Genomic DNA, 18,844 nt, shown 5'->3' on the forward strand with positions numbered 1-18,844 from the left:
TTAGCAATGGCATTTATAAAACTCAATGCACTGCCTTTTTAAGACTGTTACAGCTATGATTCTAAACTGCTTCAGAAACTTGTGTACCATAATCTTACACAGCACTTTTGGTCACCCTGGCTGCTTCTGCTACAATTGAAAAGCGATTTAGATTGGAAAGCAGTATGATTGTGTGCTGCCACAGTATAAGCTGAAATGAAACTCTTACAAGTTTCAGAATGTTTTAAAAACCCTTTATGTTATTATTCCATTCAGACAGGTTCCATCCATCCTCTTGTTATTTAAACAGCAGATCCTTTTTTAAAATTAAATTGGTTGACTTTTTAGGTGACTTGGATTGGGTGAGGATTAAAGGGAAGAATTGGGTTGCTACTTCTATGGCAAGGCAAACTTTTAGATAATTTGTATTGGCAATCCAATGTCTTCGTATTTATTTTGTCTTTCAGAAATATTTATTTCAGGTTTGCAGCCCTGGCTGTGTTTCTCTTACAATGCTGTGAATGTATTATTTCATTTTCTGCTTTAGAAAATTGCTGTACTGGGAAAATAATAAAACTCTCATATATCCAAACTACCTCATACACCACAAACTTTGGAATTTTAATGCCCAAAAATGGGCATTTAAGGATTTACGATTGTGTACATTTGAATATCTGCTCATGTTCTCTATTTCTCACAGGATCATACAGCGCCAGTCAAGGTGTAAATTGCATCCGTGAAGATGTTGCTGCGTACATTGAAAGACGAGATGGAGGAGTTCCTGCAGATCCAGACAATATATACCTTACTACAGGAGCTAGTGATGGAATTTTTGTAAGTGTTAAAAGTTAATGTGTGTATGTATATATTTTGCGCATAAATAAACTCTGTAGTACATTAGACGTATCCCTTAAGAAATATAGTCCTATAGAGCATGATTCTGATCTTCTTTTGCACAATTGTATGTCTGATCTATCACATACTCCAGTGTTTCTGATCTGACTTTCATTCTCACATAACTGACCAATGTAAGAGACAGGATTTCAGAAACTCCATGGACACTAAAATCTTTATAAAGACATCTAAAGCATTTTATGTGCCTAAATATGGATGTAGGCAACTAGCATTAGCTGTCTTAGGTAGAAAAATTTGCCATACAGGATTAAGAGTTTGGCTATACTGGATATGCACTGCTGCAGTGATTCACTGAAAAACACTTCTGCGGAAGAGAGGGGTATCCTGTTGTCATACATAACCCACTTTTGCAAGAGGCAGTAGCTAATAGCTGTATATGTTGGATGCTAGGTCATCTTAACTGTGCCACTCAGGGTATGGATTTTTCACACTCCTGAGCAATGTAGTTAAGCCATCTTAAATCTCCAGTATAGCCCAGCCTAAAATATGTAGACACTAAGTCTTAGAAAATGTTGCTTGAGCCCCACAGACTGAGAATTCTTGGAGAGCCATTGCTCTTATTGAATACTTTAAGAAAACCATGTGTTAGGTAGAGTCAGTGAAACCTGCACTAAGGGTCACCTTCAATTAGCCAGCCTCCTTATATTAAGCATTTCACTTTAAAATGTTCCCAAAGCAGTTTTTGTTTGTTCTTCAGCTGAAGATCATCTCTACTAGATAACTAGTATATGTTGATTCTTTGCATGCTTACTGAAGATAGATGTCCTCCCGTTTGCTTTGCTGTAGCTCTATTTTTACTTTTTTATGTAGTTTGTAAATCATTTTCTGAAATTATATCTTGTGGCATAGTCTAGTATTTCAATTCTCTGCTTTACAGCAGTTTCATTGATTCACCCTGAGTAATGGGTTCCCTGGACTTTGCAATTCCAAGAGCTCTCTTGGCAGTGTCATCACGTTTTTTCATAAAACTTTCTCAGATATAATGCATCTCTATGTATATTTTAGAGGTTTGTCTGTCAGTGTGTCTATCTGTCTGTGTCTGTCTGCAAGTTCATTTGTTCAAAAACTTCTAAAGGACAAGAGCTAGGACCACCAACTTTGGTATTCAGCTTATCCTTACTTAAATCAAGGTCAGGGTTTGGTTGTGCCAGGAAAATAGGAAGTGCCAGGAATGGGACTGTTTTCCATAACATGGAAAGAGAGGGGCACAAAAAGGAGAGACATGAAACTGAGAGTGGCCACTGGGGGGCACCGAGCCCACAAGTGAGAGCGATATGCAGAGTGACCACTGGGGTTAGCCATACCCCCGAGAGAGTGACCAGCAGGGCTGAGGCTTTGCCATTTTACGTGCCACCAAACTGGATAAGTGGCCCCACTTAGGAGCCCCGTCCCCCAAGAGAGGCCAGGGGCAGGAACCATGGCCCGGCCCCAGACAGGCTGCAGGTATGCAAGCTAAGGGGGTGGGGCCACTGCAGGCTGGGGCAGCCCCTGGCCTCCTGCCCTCCTTTCAGACAGCCTGTAGACCAGCGACAGCTGCTGGAGCCTGTTCCCCCTCAATCCCTTGGATAGGCCACGGGTAGCTCCTGGAGCCCTGGCCCCCGGGAGGAGTTGCCATCCAGGGAGTGTGGCACTGGCTACCAAAGCAGCACCACCCTCACCCCCATGGGTGGCCCCAGTAAGCTCTGCCCCCCAGCATCTCAGCCCCTTGCCCTGAGTCCTGTACCCCCACCCATTGTCCTGAGCTTCTATTCCATGTCCTCATTTCAGTGCCCCCATTCTCTGCCTTCACTTCTTTACCCCCATACCTTTCCCTAGACCTCCCACCCCCTGCCCTAACTCTGGCACCCTCCACCTCCTGTCCTAAGGCCCCTCCACATGGAACCCTGTGTCCTCAGCCCCCCAACCCCTGCCTTCACTCAAGTATCCTCCATCCTCTTCCCTAAGTCTCCCAATTCTCCTAGCTCCGTGCCCTGACCTCTGCACCTCCACCCCCTCACCTGACCTGAACCTCCTCACCAAACCCTGGGCCCCCACACCCTGCTCTCGTTCCAGCACCCTCCACCCCAAGGACACTAAGTAGCAAGTAAATGACTAATCGTGTACTTGATACAATTTGTATCGAGTGCACAGTTAGTCAATAAGGGGCTGCTGCGGCTCTGTAATGTGCAAGCAGCCTGGCTTCTACTACATTTAAACTGCAGAGCTGCAGTGGGGGTAGGTCTGGGGCCTGGTGCAAGACGGATCCAAACCACTGGCCTCTGCCTTTTAAATGTGCGGCTCTTACAACATTTAAAAGGCAGAGCCACAGTGCTGCTACGCCTCTGCCTCCCTGATCCTCTACTCCCGCACCGTGGAGATGGTGCTGGGGGTAACCAGCTTTTAAACCGGCTCCCCCTGGCACCAGCTCCTGCTTCGCTCCCATCTAGGTGCCTCTGATATAGAGGCAGCAAGGTGGGAGGGAAATGTGAGTGGTCTACTCAACTACCCAGTAAGTCTAGGCTTATTGAGTTGTCGAATAATCAACTACTCTTTTACATCCCTACTCCACCTCCTGTCATGAGCACTCCCAGCCCACTGCCTTCACTCCTGCACCCACCCCCTTATTAGCTAAATTGCAAATACCGTCTGTCAACAAGTTCTATTTGTTGTTTAAATCACTTTCCTTCCCATATTAATAAAAACTTATTTTTCCTTCATTTTTTAAAAATACAATAATTTAACTAAAGCATGTACATTTTCCTTTTATTTTCCACACAAACCCCGAAACCCATTACTTCACTTAAAGATCCGAGCAACACTGAGTGCATCTGCGTAGTACAGCCATACTTGGTTATAGCAGTACTGCGTTTGTGGCGTCTTTTGAATTTGCCAGTGAATAAGCTGTAGTTAATGGGTTTCAGCTCCAGCTGGCAGTTACAGCATGAGGGCAGTTGTTGGTTATTTTTAAAGAACTCTTGGTGTTGTATTGTGGCATTGTTAAGTTCTGTGTAATTTTTGTTATAAAAGTCCTTAACGTTCTCTCTCTCTAACGGTGTGAAATGTAGAACTACTAGTGTCACTGTCATAAAGGCTTGTTGTGACTTTGTACCTCTTTAACTGAAATTTGCCAAGGGCCTTGAATTCCATAGAGCAGAAGAAAGTCACACAGCAAGTTTTTTCTAGCAGAATATACTCTAAATTGTTCTGTCATCTTTTCTTCTTCTTCGTCTTCTTTTAATTCCTCAACTTTCCCAGACTATTCTAAAGATTCTGGTCTCAGGAGGAGGGAAATCCCGAACTGGAGTGATGATCCCAATCCCACAATACCCCTTGTATTCAGCAGCCATATCTGAACTAGATGCCATTCAAGTGAACTATTACCTGGATGAAGAGAATTGCTGGGCACTAGATGTGAATGAACTTCGTCGTTCCTTGAATGAAGCCAAAGCCTACTGTAATCCAAAGGTCCTTTGCATCATCAACCCAGGAAATCCCACTGGTCTGTAATTGTTTCATTTAAACGTTTCAAAATTTATTTTGTTCACCCCCCTCTTTTTTTTTTACTGTACATTTTTAGGGTTTGCTTGTGACTTATTAGATATGTATGGCCAAGTTTCAGTGATAAAATTAGGGATTTCTACCATATGAACAATTTGTCACCCTGAAACTTAGTTAGACATGTTTTAATTTACTGAAATAATTTACCAGCTAAGCCAGCAAGCCTAACCTCAGAGAACTTATTTCAAGTTTAAGTATTTTGTGAGAGGTTTGGGCATACCTCATGTGTGAGAGGTTTTTCACACATGTAAAAGAATGTGTGAACTGTAGTAAAAAACATATATAAAGAAGACTAATTTGTTGACAAGTCTGAAAATTAACATCTCATAAATTCACTGTTGTCTTCTATAATTTAGACAATATACCTGAAGCGTTTGTGGCTGAGGATTTCCCCTCCCTCATCATATTGTGTAGCGTATATAAGGGATTGTAATGAGTTTTATGTCCCACCTTCCATCGTTTTTTTTTTTTTATTTTTATTTTTTATTTAACGGAAAGAGGGACAACTTATTGAAAAGGTAGTAACCTTCCTGGTTTTAGACCGAAAGACTTTACATGTTCTCTATTAATTAACCTGAATTGCAATTTTTCTTCTCTCATTTTAAATTATAGGTCAGGTTCAAAGTAGAAAGTGTATCGAAGATGTTATACATTTTGCTTGGGAGGAACAACTCTTTCTTCTGGCTGATGAGGTAGTAGAGCATTAAAACTACATACCTTTTTGAAGTGAACACACCTTGAGTACAGCAAAAACACTAAGTGCTCTAGTATCAGAGGGGTAGCCGTGTTAGTCTGAATCTGCATAAACAACAAGAAGTCCTGTGGCACCTTATAGACTAACAGATTTATTGGAGCATAAGCTTTTGTGGGCAAAGACCCACTTCGTCAGGTTTGACGAAGTGAGTCTTTGCCCACAAAAGCTTATCTTGCAATAAATCTGTTAATCTATAAGGTGCCACAGGATTTCTCGTTGTTTACTAAGTGCTCCTGGTGGGGCTGCCAGTGGGCGGGATGTGCTGAGAGTGGTGGTGGGGAGATGATCAGGGCTGGTGATTGGGTGGAAGTGAGACGGGTTCCAAGCTGGGTGGTTTTCAGGGTGGGTGGGTTGCACCTTGTTAAACTAAAACAAGATACTAAAACAAGGTCATGCACCTTGTTAATCATTCCTTGTTTTAGTATCTTTTCTTACATAACAATTTAATATTTATTTTTATACATACATACATACATTTTGTAGTAACCAAGGGCTGCCATGGTGGCACACATTCTAACTAGCGCACCTGATGTCAATATTGGTGCACAAAACAAAACTCACTCTGCTCATGGATGGAAAATGTTAGAGGGAACACTGTTCTTGACCTACACAATACTGGCTGACAACCATCGGTTTAGATAATTTAAAGGAGAGAAACTGGAGCACAGGTGCCATGGGGATTGGGAATTGAGTACGCAGATTAAAAAACAGAAAAAGTTATGGAAAAGCAGAGTTCAGTACTCTTCTTGCAAGGCCTACTCAATTAAATATAGGACAAACCAGGGCTGGGCAATTGCCTGTCAGCAGGTCAGGTCTGGCCTGCCAAGCACTTTGATCCAGCCAACAGCAGCTTCCGGTTCCGCCACTAATGCATTGCTTGGGAGCCACTGGGTAGGCGTGAGCCTTTTCAATTGCTGCTATTTAAAGGGCTCGCGCCTTCTGGGTGGCTGCCAGGCAATGCGGTAGGAACCGCCCAGAAAGCATGAGCCATTTAAATAGCAGCAATTGAAAAGGCTCGGGCCTCCCCATTAGTGGCAGAGCCTGGGAAGCGCGAGCCCTTCAGTTGCTTCCATTTAAAGGGCTTGTGTCTGCCAAGTGGCTGCCAGGCCACGTGGTAACAGTCATTCAGAAAGCTCAGGTCCTTTAAATTGTTGCTATTTATAGGGCTCACAACTCCTGAAGCTGGAGCCAGGAGCCTTTTAAATAGCAGCAGTTGAAAGGGCTCCTGGCCCCCAGGCCAATCGAGACCAGGGAACAGGGGAGCGCACAAAGTCTCTTCACCCTGCAAGGGGCACATGGTACTAGAGCGAACGGCCAGCTGTTCAAAACTCTCTCTAGGCGCTGCTCGCCCCTTGCAGGGCTAAGGTGGTGGTGGGGGCTAAGACTTCACGTGTTCCCCCACCTGCAGGCCAATCAGGATTGGTAGGCTGTGAAGTCTCCTGGCCCCATCCCTTCCACCGGAGGCCCCGCCCCTTCTGGGGCAGCCCACGACCACTTCAGAAATTCCAAAATTCCTTCAAAAATTATTGCCCACCCCTGGTATAAGCTATATTATACATTTTTGTGCTTGAAGTAATTGTAACAAATTTCTGTTTTGTAAATGCTTTTAAGCTTTCTTTAGAGACTTCTGTTCTGTGTAACATGCTGTCATTTATTCACATTTGGACATAGTGTAATTCTCTTATTGTGTAGGTTTATCAAGATAACGTTTATTCAGAAGAATGTCAGTTTCATTCCTTCAAAAAGGTTCTGTATGAGATGGGTCCAGAGTACTACAACAACGTAGAGCTAGCATCTTTCCATTCCACCTCCAAGGGATACATGGGCGAGTACGTCCATCTTCATTTCTTTATTGTATCACCCCGGCATAGTATTTAGTAGAGTAGCCTCCTCTTGTCAAGCAAGCATAGTGCACTGTCATCTTGTGTCTTCTGTTACCGTTACTGAACAACTAGTAAATAAGGAAAATGCAGTTTATATATGGAACCTGACTTATGGGCTAGTCCAGTGGTTTTGCAGACTTTTTATTTAGTGGAGTACTTGCTCAAAAAGAGAGCACCTATCGCAGACTTGCCTCCCCTCCAGGCCTACACTAATACGTTTGCAAAATAGTTACGTGTGCACAGTGGGGTGACAGACTCACTGGGCCCCTGGGGAAGGTGGGGAGAGGCCCCTGCTCCATGCCCTCAGGCAGAAGGGATGAGCTGGGAGCAGCCAGCCCTCAATGCTGCCCAGACTGCAGTTCCTCCCTTCCCTCCTCTAGACCTCCAAGCTGCTCAGAGTCCACTGTGCAGCACTCCAGGAGTGATTTAAAGGGCCCGAGGCTCCAGCCACAGCTGGGGTGGCTGGGAGCGCTAGGCCCTTTTGTATTGCCAGGCCCTGGGGAAAATGCCCCACCACCACCACCATCAGCGGGTCTGCATATGCAGCCTACTATGGACAGCACAATGGACCTCTGGTCTACTGACCAGTTGAAGATTGACTGGATCAGCCTGATTCTATAGAGGGGGTGGATATATGTGTTTGTTTCTTTTTTGGAGGTGCCGGGGGATAAGAGTAGGGGAGAGAAATGCCAGTTTCCTGATCAGCTTCTGCTGTATGCTCCACTCTGAAGAATAAACATCCATGGCTGTGTCTAGACTGCATCCCTTTTCAGTAAAGGGGATGCAAATTAGACACATCGCAATTGCAAATGAAGCGGAGATTTAAAAAAGGAATAAAGGATCTTTCGGAAAAGGCTTTATTTTCCGAAAGATCCCCGTCTAGACTGGCGCTTTTTTCCAGCAAAGCCCCGAGCCGGAAAAAAGTGGCACCCATGTTTATGCAAATGAAGCGGGGGGGGATTTAAATCCCCGCTTCATTTGCAATTGCGATGTGTCTAATTTGCATCCCCTTTACAGAAAAGGGATGCAGTCTAGACATAGCCCATGTGTATAGCTAGACTAACCCCACACTGAAGCTGCATTGATTAATAGCTAAACCTCACACCCATTGCTTTATTCACTGGTTTGCAGCTTACCCAATACAAAAGGGCTGTGTTTAGACTGGCCAGTTTTTCCGGAAAATCAGCCGCTTTTCCGGAAAAACTTGCAGGCTGTCTACACTGGCCGCTTGAATTTCTGCAAAAGCACTGACTTCCTACTGTAAGAAATCAGTGCTTCTTGCGGAAATACTATTCTGCTCCTGTTCAGGCAAAAGTCCCTTTTGTGCAAAGCTTTTGTGCAAAGGGGCCAGTGTAAACAGCTCAGATTTGTTTTGCGCAAAAAAACCCCGATCGTGAAAATGGCGATTGGGGCTTTTTTGCGGAAAAGCGCGTCTAGATTGGCACGGACGCTTTTCCGCAAAAAGTGCTTTTGCCGAAAAGCGTCTGTGCCATTCTAGACGCTCTGTTCCGAAAATGCTTTTAATGGAAAACTTGTCCGTTAAAAGCATTTCTGGAAAATCATGCCAATCTAGACGCAGCCAAGATGTTTACAAATGCAGGTTACATGTATTGGTGCTAAGCAAGACACTATAATTAATATCAGATGGATGCTCCCTCTTTTTCCTTTTTTGGAGTTGTTTTCAGTAATTAATATTCCAGATTATATTTATTTTTATCTCTCTCTCTCTCTCTCTCTCTCTCTGTGTCTACTGTATCCTCAGGTGCGGCTACCGAGGGGGTTATATGGAGGTGATTAACTTGCATCCGGAGATTAAAGGACAACTAGTTAAACTTCTCTCTGTTCGCCTCTGTCCTCCAGTCTCTGGACAGGCGGCTATGGATATTGTAGTGAATCCTCCAGTACCTGGGGAAGAATCTTATAAACAGTTCATCAAGGTCAGCTCTAACATGATTTGTAGTTTTCTTACCCTGTCCCATTTATATTACATGGTGTGATGAAAATATACAGAAAGATACCAACCCTCTCAACCTTCCTTATGATAGAGCCCTACAACAACACTGGCCAACAGGACTATAGTAATTTCAAATACTCTTTGTATTAGCAGCTTAACAATCTTTGTTAAAGAGCCACAGCACTTCCATCACATGCTTGTGGCTTTTCACTGAAGTCATCTTCTTTTAAAAATATCTTTTCCCCCCTGTGGCTTCCGTGGCAAATGAGGGCATCTGCTCAGTGAAGCTGGTTTCTGTGAAAAAGAGCACAGGAGAAATTCAGCTACTAAATGAGAGTGATTATATAAGCGAAGATATATAATACCTTTATATACTGAATTCTTATTTGAACAAAGAATAGAATCTTCTAATTTGTGCTAGGGATGTAAGTGACTAATCGATCAGTCGACTGTCCAATGAGCAAAAGCTTATCAGATCATCAACACACTAGTCGACTAGTCACTTCCCTCCCTTGTTGTCTTTATCACAAAGAGATAGTAAGCGGGGAAGAGGAGGGGGGGTTGGAGGGACCCAGCTTAAAAGCCGGTTCCCTCCAGTTCCAGCTCCATGGGAGGGGGCAGGGGCGCAGCAACGGCTGACTTTGAAATGTTGTACATTTCAAAGGGGAAGCACCCACATGGAGCTTGGGGCCAGCGCAGGACACTGAGTCCTCTGCTGAGCCCAGGCTCCATGTGGCGCTTCCACTTTGAAATGCACAAGAGCCCCCACTGCGGATTCTTGCACATTTCAAAGTGGAAGCTCCCGCGTAGAGCCTGGGGTCAGCAGGACTCCTCCCTGGCCCCGGGCTTCATGGCACGTTCAAACTTTTAAAAGGCAGAACGTGGACGTTATTATTGAATAGTTGATGGAAATCTCATTGACTATTCGAGTAGTTAATTAATTGACATTTAATATCCCTAATTTGTCCAAATGCTCAACCAAATTCAGCTCCTGGAGTTAAAAATGGATAAATGTGGCCCACTATTTTAAAAAGAAAGGGTTTTCACATTATATGCAAAGTCAATCCTTCCGTTAGGAGTATTAGAGATCTTTCCAACAACATATGAGTAGCTGGTCTTAGTAGTTTTAGTGAATGTCTGTGTGTACTTTAAAGTATTTTTAAAGACCGCTCTTTTTAGCTCAGGGTTGGGCAAATACTGGCCTGCAGCCTGGATCTGGATCACCAGGGTTAGCTCTTGGCAGGCTGCTGCTGATATATTTAGCTGCGCCTCCCAGGTCTGGGCGATTGCAGCTCTTGTTGGCCATGAGTTGCAATATTTGGCCAATGGGAGCTGTGGGAAGCGGCGTCCTGATCTGCGCTGCTTCCCACAGCTCCCATGGGCTAGGAATGTCAATCCGTGGCCAACAAGTGCTACAATCGCCCATATTTGTGGAGGTGTAGGTAAATATAGTGGTGGCAGCCTGCCAGGGGCTAACCATGGCAAACTGCCACCATTTTAATTGCCCAGCCCTGTTTTAGCTCCTAACTACTGCCTGTTGGGTGGCCTGAATAGCGCAATATATTAATTAGACAACCCTGTTTTGCCTTAGGATCACCAGCCCACATTGACGATGACTGAAAGTCATCATCATCTGAAGAATGCTATTGAGCGAGCTTTTGAAAGGAGTTTCGCAGTGTTGTTCCAAATGGACAAGTGTTCCCCTCACAAAGGCTACAGTCGTCACCCTTGTAGGTAGTCTCGGCAGAAGTGCCACAAACTGAATGAATTTGGGGACTGAACTACTCTCTCATCCCTGGAAATTGTTTTTTCCAGGTCATACTTGAGGCGTATTGAAAATATAGTTTGAAAAGGTTGACCTACTTATTCTGTGTATAAATAGAGAATTCCAGGAATGTCCCCCCAGAAGTATTGTTTCAGAACTCTTCACAAATGCTCAATTCACAATGGCACTTCCTTAAAAATATCACCTCTCCCCCACACATTTCCACTGGACTAGAGCTCGCACTTGAATTCTGGGCCTTGCAAGGCTAGTGTCTGTAGCAGTGACTTAGTATCTGCTTTGCTACACATGCAGAACTCCCTCTTGGCCACAGAACCCAAGAAGATCCAGGGTTTTGGGGCATTTTGATTGTGTAGCACATATCTGCAGAAAATGGCACTGAAATTAAAATGGTTTTATTCTGTGGGGGGAAAAATTATATATGACAAAACTAGCCCAGGCTAGAACCCTGTTAAACCTTTAGGTTTGCATCCAGTGTTGCACCACAGTGATAGGAAATACATACTCTTTTGTCATTTTCCTGCAGCAGGTATTTAAGATGGAGTATGCTAGATTTGACTGCTCCATTATGATTGACATCACTTGGTCCATTGCCGTTTGTCTAGAGTGTTTGTTATATAGTCTTATTTAACTCTCATCTAGTAAGGAGTGAGTTTAAGAAAACTTTGTTGAACTAACTTACTATCACAATTAGTTATTTAAGAAACAATTCAACCCTTTTCTATTCCCCTTCCCCTCCTTTTTTTAACAGGAAAAGGAGTCTGTTTTGAACAATCTTGCCCAAAAAGCCAAGCTAACAGAAGATATGTTTAATAAAGTGCCAGGAATTCATTGCAATCCACTTCAAGGAGCTATGTATGCTTTCCCAAGGATATTTATACCTTCCAAAGCCATTGAGGCAGCAAAGGTCAATCAGCCTTTGTCTTCTTATTCTGTTACTGGTTGCTATCAATGAGGAATTTGTATATCTTAGAATAAAACAAGTGCTTTCCAGCTACAAGGACTGACTATTGCAAAGAGATTAATTCACTAATAAACATGTGGCACCTTAATTTTCTAATTTATTTCTGATTGGGGCTTAGGTATGCTCTCAGCTAAACAAATGCAAATTTTAATTGGCTTTAATAGGTATACCTGTGTTACTGAGACCAAAAATGGAGTTTTTTGTGAGCGGTCTGATCTGAAATAATGTCTCTGAATCATGCCTATAGCTTTGACAGGTTGATTTGACTAACTTAAAATATAAGAATTTCCTCCAAATTATTATTAAGATGATTTACTACTCAGCAGATGTTTTGGGAAAATCCAATGTGAATGTCTATGGGTATGTCTACATTACCCCCCTAGTTCGAACTAGGGGCGGGTAATGTAGTCATACGGAGTTGCAAATGAAGCCCGGGATTTGAATTTCCCGGGCTTCATTTGCATAAAGCCAGCCGGCACCATTTTTAAATGCCGGATAGTTCGGACCCCATGCCGCGCGGCTACACGCGGCACGGACTAGCTAGTTCGGATTAGGATTCAAATCCCGGGCTTCATTTGCAACTCCGTATGACTACATTACCCCCCTTAGTTTGAACTAGGGGAGTAGTGTAGACATATCCTATGTATCTGTATTCTGGGCAATATTATAAGAATGGGAATGTATGAGTTAATTCATCACATATTAAAATATCTTTAATCTGTTAGACACTTTGGTAAAATTATTTATAACACCAAAAAATCTGTTGCTAGAAATCTCAAGGGTGCAGTCAATCAAAGAAGGGAATAATTATGTAAAAACAGAGTAATTGGCTAATTCTGTTCTGCTGAACCCTGGGATCCTCCAGTGGGGAGTGGATTCATTTCACCACCAGTGGGAGTTACTGTTAATCCATTTAGTGAAGAAAATGTTGTAAGCAGTCAGAAAATGCAAGAGAAATATTTTGAAAGAAAAATGAACATAAGAAGTGTATCTTGTGCAGTATGATTTCATGTTATAATCTGAAAATGAAGAATTACTCCAAAATTCCAACTCTTCTCAGGCTCATAAAATGGCACCTGATTTATTCTACTGTATGAAACTTTTGGAAGAGACTGGAATCTGTGTGGTACCTGGCAGTGGATTTGGCCAAAGAGAAGGAAGTTACCACTTCAGGTGCAGTATCTGTTGAATAGCAAATTACAGTGTATTGTGAGAATCAACTTTTTACAGTCTCTCTTTACTAAATAAATAAACTGTTAATACGTTTATGCAGTGTAGACGCGCGACAAGTTTTGCGCAAGAACAACTGTTCTTGCACAAAAAGCCTGCAGTTTAGACGTAGCCTGTGAGAGTGACTTGGGGTAAGCAGTACCTCAGCTTATTTCAAATTTGGATCGCAGGGCTGCCAGATCAAGCTGCTGGCAGGCCTGCTCCACTACTTAACGTGTTCGTTGCCACAGAGCCTTGTAGCTCCCATTGGCTGTGGTTCTCCAGGTCAGCCAAAACCACAATATGGTATGTACACTGTAACTGTAGCTGTAACATAAATGCAGAAAATAACAAAATCCTTTTCAAAGTGGATTGCAGGAAGTTAAAGTTCTACCTACCTTCTCTGCACCATTTGGAAACTATATCTGGTGTGTGTGTGTCTCTTTCTGGTTTCCATTTCTTAAATTAATGATGTTTATTACAAATGTATCGTATCCAATGTTTTACACTACCGTTTTTCTCCTCTTTCCCAGAATGACCATTCTCCCTCCAGTAGAGAAGCTGAAGATTGTACTGGAGAAAGTGAAAGACTTCCACATACAGTTTCTTGAAGAATATGCATGAAAAAGATGCAGAGTCCTTGCTCCCCCCTCCCCCAAAGCAAATATAGAAAATGAACAAATGTGAGCTGAGAATGAGCTGTTCATCTAGTTGATTGAATTACTACAGATTGAGCCCATATGTGGGTAAAACTTACACTTCTTCCTGAACAATTAAACCTAATATCTGGTGTGGAAGATATTGCTACCTTTTAATGTTTTGGAGAGGCGGTTGGGAGGGGGAATGTCTAGCAGACTACTTTGTGCCTTGATTGGAAATTATATTCTTGATTTACACTTCTGGCCTAGTTGAGGAGGAAAGTCACCTATGAAAACTATTCATATCATCACCTTTTACAAAGTAGAATTGCAGATAGCCTACATTTGCTTAGAAATATCCATTTCCCCTCTTAGATTTTACCCCCCAAATCCTAAAATGTACATTCTGGGTGTGGTTGGATTGTTGTTGGTTATGAGAATACACTAAAGCTGTTACCCAGATCTGATCAAACTGGCAGCTGTTAGAATGTTCATAAAAATCTTTTGCAGATCATTTTGTGTGGCTAAGTTCTATTGCATTTGAACTTTATATTATTTCTAAATAAAATCTGAGTGGACCATCACCAGTTCTGAAGGCAGAGACAGTGCATACAATATATTGTGTTTTTTCAGTCTTGGTTTATTAAGTTGAAACTCGGTTAATTATGATGACAAGCTAGTTTATCTACACACAATTCAAAATAAAGTAGACCAGTATTAGAGAACAATAGCATTGAGTATTTCCATCTCATAACCACTTTATTCAGAAAACAATAAATCTGAGGAGACGGTCCACGTATGCCATTTGTGTATATTGCCTATTGTAAGCAACCATCTTCAGAGCCAATGTGAACACTGTTAAGTCTTAAAAATGATAAGGTCCAGCACAAAAATAGTTAAAATTGCAGCACCTCTTGATCTTTGGACAATGATTCTTTGGATGATTAGTTATGGGAGTAAGACTCTTTCATTTTTCTGGTTATTGGTTTGAATCTAGCCCAACGCTGTAAAGACTAAAAGAAGCTTCCATCAGACAAATGTTTATATGTAGCTTAAAGGAAATGAATTGTTGGTTTCAGTTTTGTTCCTAGCAGAAGTGTCCATAGCATATAAACTACTATTTCCGACATCTTCAGCAGGGAGGGTAAAGGCTGAATGGACATGAAGGTTTTGGCACTCTGAACTCCAGAGAGGGTTCTTCCAGAACAGGATGAGGTACGATGGCACAGTATTACGGAGATGCTGGCTCTGATTGTGCCATTCTCATTTAGCAGACAAACATACAAAAACAGTTAGGCTGTCAGTTTGGCACCTTTTGTCAGCACATACACACAACCGAAAACTCCCACTACCAGTCATGGAGGTACTAAGTCACCGTGGCAAGTTTTGCATGAGTACTTTGTATAGATCACACTTTAGCAACAGCATCTCATGTATTCACATCATTAATTTAGAACTTAGGAGTAAATTAGAAATCTTATTTGCTTACTACCATTGTTTCATTGGGGTTTTTTGTTTTGCTTTTTAATACCTGGCTCAGCATGTGGTGCTAATAAAGAAGTTACAGTTTTGGAAGTTGACTCGAGTACAGGGATGTGTCAGTCTAGAGCAGTGGTCTCTAACCTTTTTAACCACAAGATCACTTTTTTAATTTAAGTGCAATGTAAGATCTACCTCAAACCCAAATACCCTTGCCCCACTTCCTTCCTGCCCCTTCTCTGAGGCCTCACCCTGCTCAGTCCTTCCTCCCCTATCCTAACGCACTTTCACGAGGGTTGGTGTGCAGGCTCTGGTCTTGGGCCAAGGAGTTTGGATTATGGGAGGGGCTCTAGGCTTAGCTCAGGATGGGGGATTGGGGTCCAGGAGGGGCTTCAGAGTGCAATCTCTAGGAAGGCATTTGGGTGCATGGGGACTCATGTCTGAGGCAGGATGCTGGGTGTTGGAGAAGATTCAGGGCTGGGACAGGGATTCAGGAAGCAGGCTCTGGCTGGGCACCGTTTAACAGATGGCTGCTGGGTGGTGAAGCAATGGGATTAAGGCAGGCTTACTCCTGCCCTGGCCTTGCACCACTCCTGAAAACAGCTGGCATGTACAGCCGTGGCTCCATGGTGCCATGTGCTGCCCCTCGTCTACAGCACTGAGCCCACAGCTTCTACTGGCCACCATTTCCCATTACTGATCAATGAGAGCTGCAGGAGTGGTGTCTGCAGGCAAGGACAGCATGTGGAGACCCCCTGCTCTGCCTTTCTCAGGGGCTGCAGGGACATGCCAGCTATGTCCAGCAACAGCAGTTACCACAGGGATAATGACTCGAGCCACAACAGTTTAGTCATTTTAGAACTCACTACTCAAAGAATTAAATTTAAGCATGAGAGAAATGAAAATAATGAAATGCACAGACCAGTCAAAAACCTAAAATACCCCACTTTCCAGGCAGTAAAAGAATTAACAACCCCCCACGTATGTGTTGGGTCTGGAGATGAAATGAGAGAGAGAGAGAGAGAGAAAAAAAATGACAGCGACACACACAGGGTGTGAGAGTGACAGAGATTTTCATTGCCAAGCTCCCTCCATCCTCTTCTCTCTATGTGGAGATGGGGGGGGGGGGGAGAGACACCCTAACATCAGAGCCCCCATCCTTTTCCCTCCCACACTCTGCACAGCAAGCAAGAGGCTCCCAGAGGGGCAGCTCCAAGGCAGAGGGCAGGAGCAGCATGATAGTGGGTGGAGGGGCAGCACATGATAGCTTCCTGGCCAAACCAGTCAGGATCACCTGTCAGAGGCTTCAAGATCTACCAGTAGATCCCAACCTATGGGGGAGGGTGTCCACTGGTTGAGTGTATTAAGGATAAAGATAATTATTTGCTACATATCTTACAACAGCATTTACTGGCCTTTACAGTAGTATTGGAACAGACTGCACTTAGGAACTGTGAAAATGTCAAAAACATGCCCTATAGGGAATGAATCAGTGGCCTCCTTTCAATGTCTAGTGGACGGATGTCCACAATGCAACCTCAGTCAAAAATGGTACGCTGGTGGGCAGTGTTGTCAAAGAGTCCTGGAGACTAAACTAAACTTTTACCTTTGGAGAGATGTTCATTATATCACTGGGAGGGTAGTCTGGGAACACTTGTGTTGCTATGCATGGATAAACAAAACACTTCATTTACCAGCTCTCTGGCACTTTTCATAAGTTCTAACAACAGAACAGAAATTTAAAAATAAAAATGCAAGAGGCCAAAACATTCACATTTAAAGAAAAAAAATACTAAAATTATCAAAGAAATTACACTTTTTTGCTGTTGGAATTAGTCTCCAAGTCAAATCTGATTTGGGGCTCGCTGCTTGGAAGTGGCTGCCAAAAAAAACATGTCTGAAAATTCTACAGTCTAATAAAAGGAAGTTAGTATATTTTTTTACACTTTTGTAACAGCAGCAGCTTTTCATGGAGTAGAATTTGTAGTCTAAACAGACCAATAGATTTTATATTTACCTTGTGTTTACACATGATATTCCTAAAAACAATTCAAGGTTTACAATATACAGGAGACATTCTATATGGGTGTTGAAAGCTGCTTTTTCCCCCAGTCAGAGCAGCAATCCTTACAGGTAACTTTTAAATCAAAGATACTGATCAAATTTGAGTTTTCTAAACATCATATGATGGTGCCTTTTATGTTTCTGACACTGCAAGGGAGAATATATGTTTTGTTTTGTTTTGATACATCTCCTAGAGAAGGGTGTGGGGTTTCTACTGTTGATCCACAATATTAGTATGTACTGTGGTAAGCTACAGTTTACAGATATGTTTTTGTGAGACATACCTAAAAATCTAAGAAGCAAAGGCATATATTTTCATTGTATTCAATGTTTGTTTAATAGACAATCTACTTTTTAATGCATGTTTCTAGGTTTGGTTTATCTACAGGTGCTCCTTAATACTGTACTAAGATTACCTTAGATGTATCCAAGACTTCAGAACAATAAAATAGATGTAAAAGTTGTAGTAGTACTTAATCTTCTGGGTCATTTGAAACCAAATGTCCAGTTTGTATGGTGAAATATTTATTAACTACGTAGGCTCACTATATAATATAATAAATCATTACATCAACATAATGTATGGTTGATTTCATACTTCTTCCAGTACATCATTCAGTGCATTTGTCATTAACATCAGTTAACAGAGTTCCCTCTTTCCCATGCACATAAAGCAGCAATGCACTCCTCTAGATTGCCTGAATTCATTCAAAACGGAAGGGGGCTGATATCAGAGGATGGGACTGAAGTCAATTGGTATGCAAAATTGTGCTCATTGATAGGAGAAAAAAATCTATACAAGAATTTTTTTAAATACCTTTTTGAAATACAAGACCTGGACAGCATTTTATTACATATAAAACTGAAAGAAGCAAGAGGAGGATCCTGCCCAGCTTCTCAGTGACTTCTGGTTACACTAAGTGCTGTTCCTGGAGCTGGAGGGAAAAAAAGGGGGGCTAGATCCTGTCGAGTTGGTAGAAGGCTCCAAGATGTCTTTTCTCCTCCTTAGGCACAAATCCAGCCCTTATTTCCCTAAATACTTACATGTAAGTCAGGCAATGACGTTTTAGTTTGCTATGATCTATAGCAGTGTTTCTCAACCAGTGGTACGAGTACCCTTAGGAACACTTGAGAAAAGTCTGAGGGGTACATCAACACAACTTAAATTTGGAGAAAGCTGAATTTTTAAGTTTTACAGTGTTTTATTATTTTTGTACTTTTTACACCCAAAAATTTTATCGCCCGCCTGGCTACGATTAAGTTGTTTAAACAAATGTGTTGCAATGGTAGAAAAAAAAAATTGTGTCTGAAAACTAGTTACTGGGGGTATTGTAATTTTTTTAAAGGGGTACTTTATAAAAAAAAAGGTTGAGAAACACGAAGCTCTTCTTAGAAATGATGTAACGACTTTTGAAGTAGAAATTATGCTTATCTATTTGTAGTGGAGTAGCATAACAGCACTCTGTTTCTAATTAAATGAATTTTTGAGCAAGCAGTTCAAACCATCATGTAGTTAGATGACGAAGCTTTGAAAGAAAAAAAATCCCTGCCTTGATCATACACTATAATGCGATAGAAAGGATTTCCTTCTCCTGTACAGGGACTATGTATTCCTTTCTAAAGGGTACAGCTACACTGCAGGCTTATTTTGGAAAAAGCAATTCTGGAATAGATAATTTTGAAAT

The 18,844-nt window shown here is 42.2% G+C and overlaps 1 protein-coding gene across 4 annotated transcripts in view; it reads left to right on the plus strand.

The window, feature by feature from the left end:
• The window catches only part of GPT2 (glutamic--pyruvic transaminase 2), a 70,793-nt gene extending 54,238 nt beyond the window's left edge, over nucleotides 1-16,555 (plus strand). For 3 of the 4 annotated variants that reach the window (XM_075940194.1, XM_075940195.1, XM_075940192.1), the window contains 8 exons: nucleotides 680-813; nucleotides 4,129-4,372; nucleotides 5,044-5,123; nucleotides 6,878-7,014; nucleotides 8,831-9,005; nucleotides 11,557-11,712; nucleotides 12,830-12,942; nucleotides 13,512-16,555. In XM_075940194.1, the coding sequence (XP_075796309.1) occupies nucleotides 680-813; nucleotides 4,129-4,372; nucleotides 5,044-5,123; nucleotides 6,878-7,014; nucleotides 8,831-9,005; nucleotides 11,557-11,712; nucleotides 12,830-12,942; nucleotides 13,512-13,602 (1,130 nt within the window). In that variant the 3' untranslated portion in view covers nucleotides 13,603-16,555. Of the gene's footprint in view, nucleotides 1-679; nucleotides 814-4,128; nucleotides 4,373-5,043; nucleotides 5,124-6,877; nucleotides 7,015-8,830; nucleotides 9,006-10,613; nucleotides 10,753-11,556; nucleotides 11,713-12,829; nucleotides 12,943-13,511 lie in introns of those variants that run through there. The other variant, XM_075940196.1, reaches the window with a different exon arrangement.
• Nucleotides 16,556-18,844: the final 2,289 nt, after the last annotated feature.

This window comes from Pelodiscus sinensis, chromosome 12 (assembly GCF_049634645.1).
Source record: "Pelodiscus sinensis isolate JC-2024 chromosome 12, ASM4963464v1, whole genome shotgun sequence".
Taxonomy (NCBI): domain Eukaryota; kingdom Metazoa; phylum Chordata; order Testudines; family Trionychidae; genus Pelodiscus; species Pelodiscus sinensis.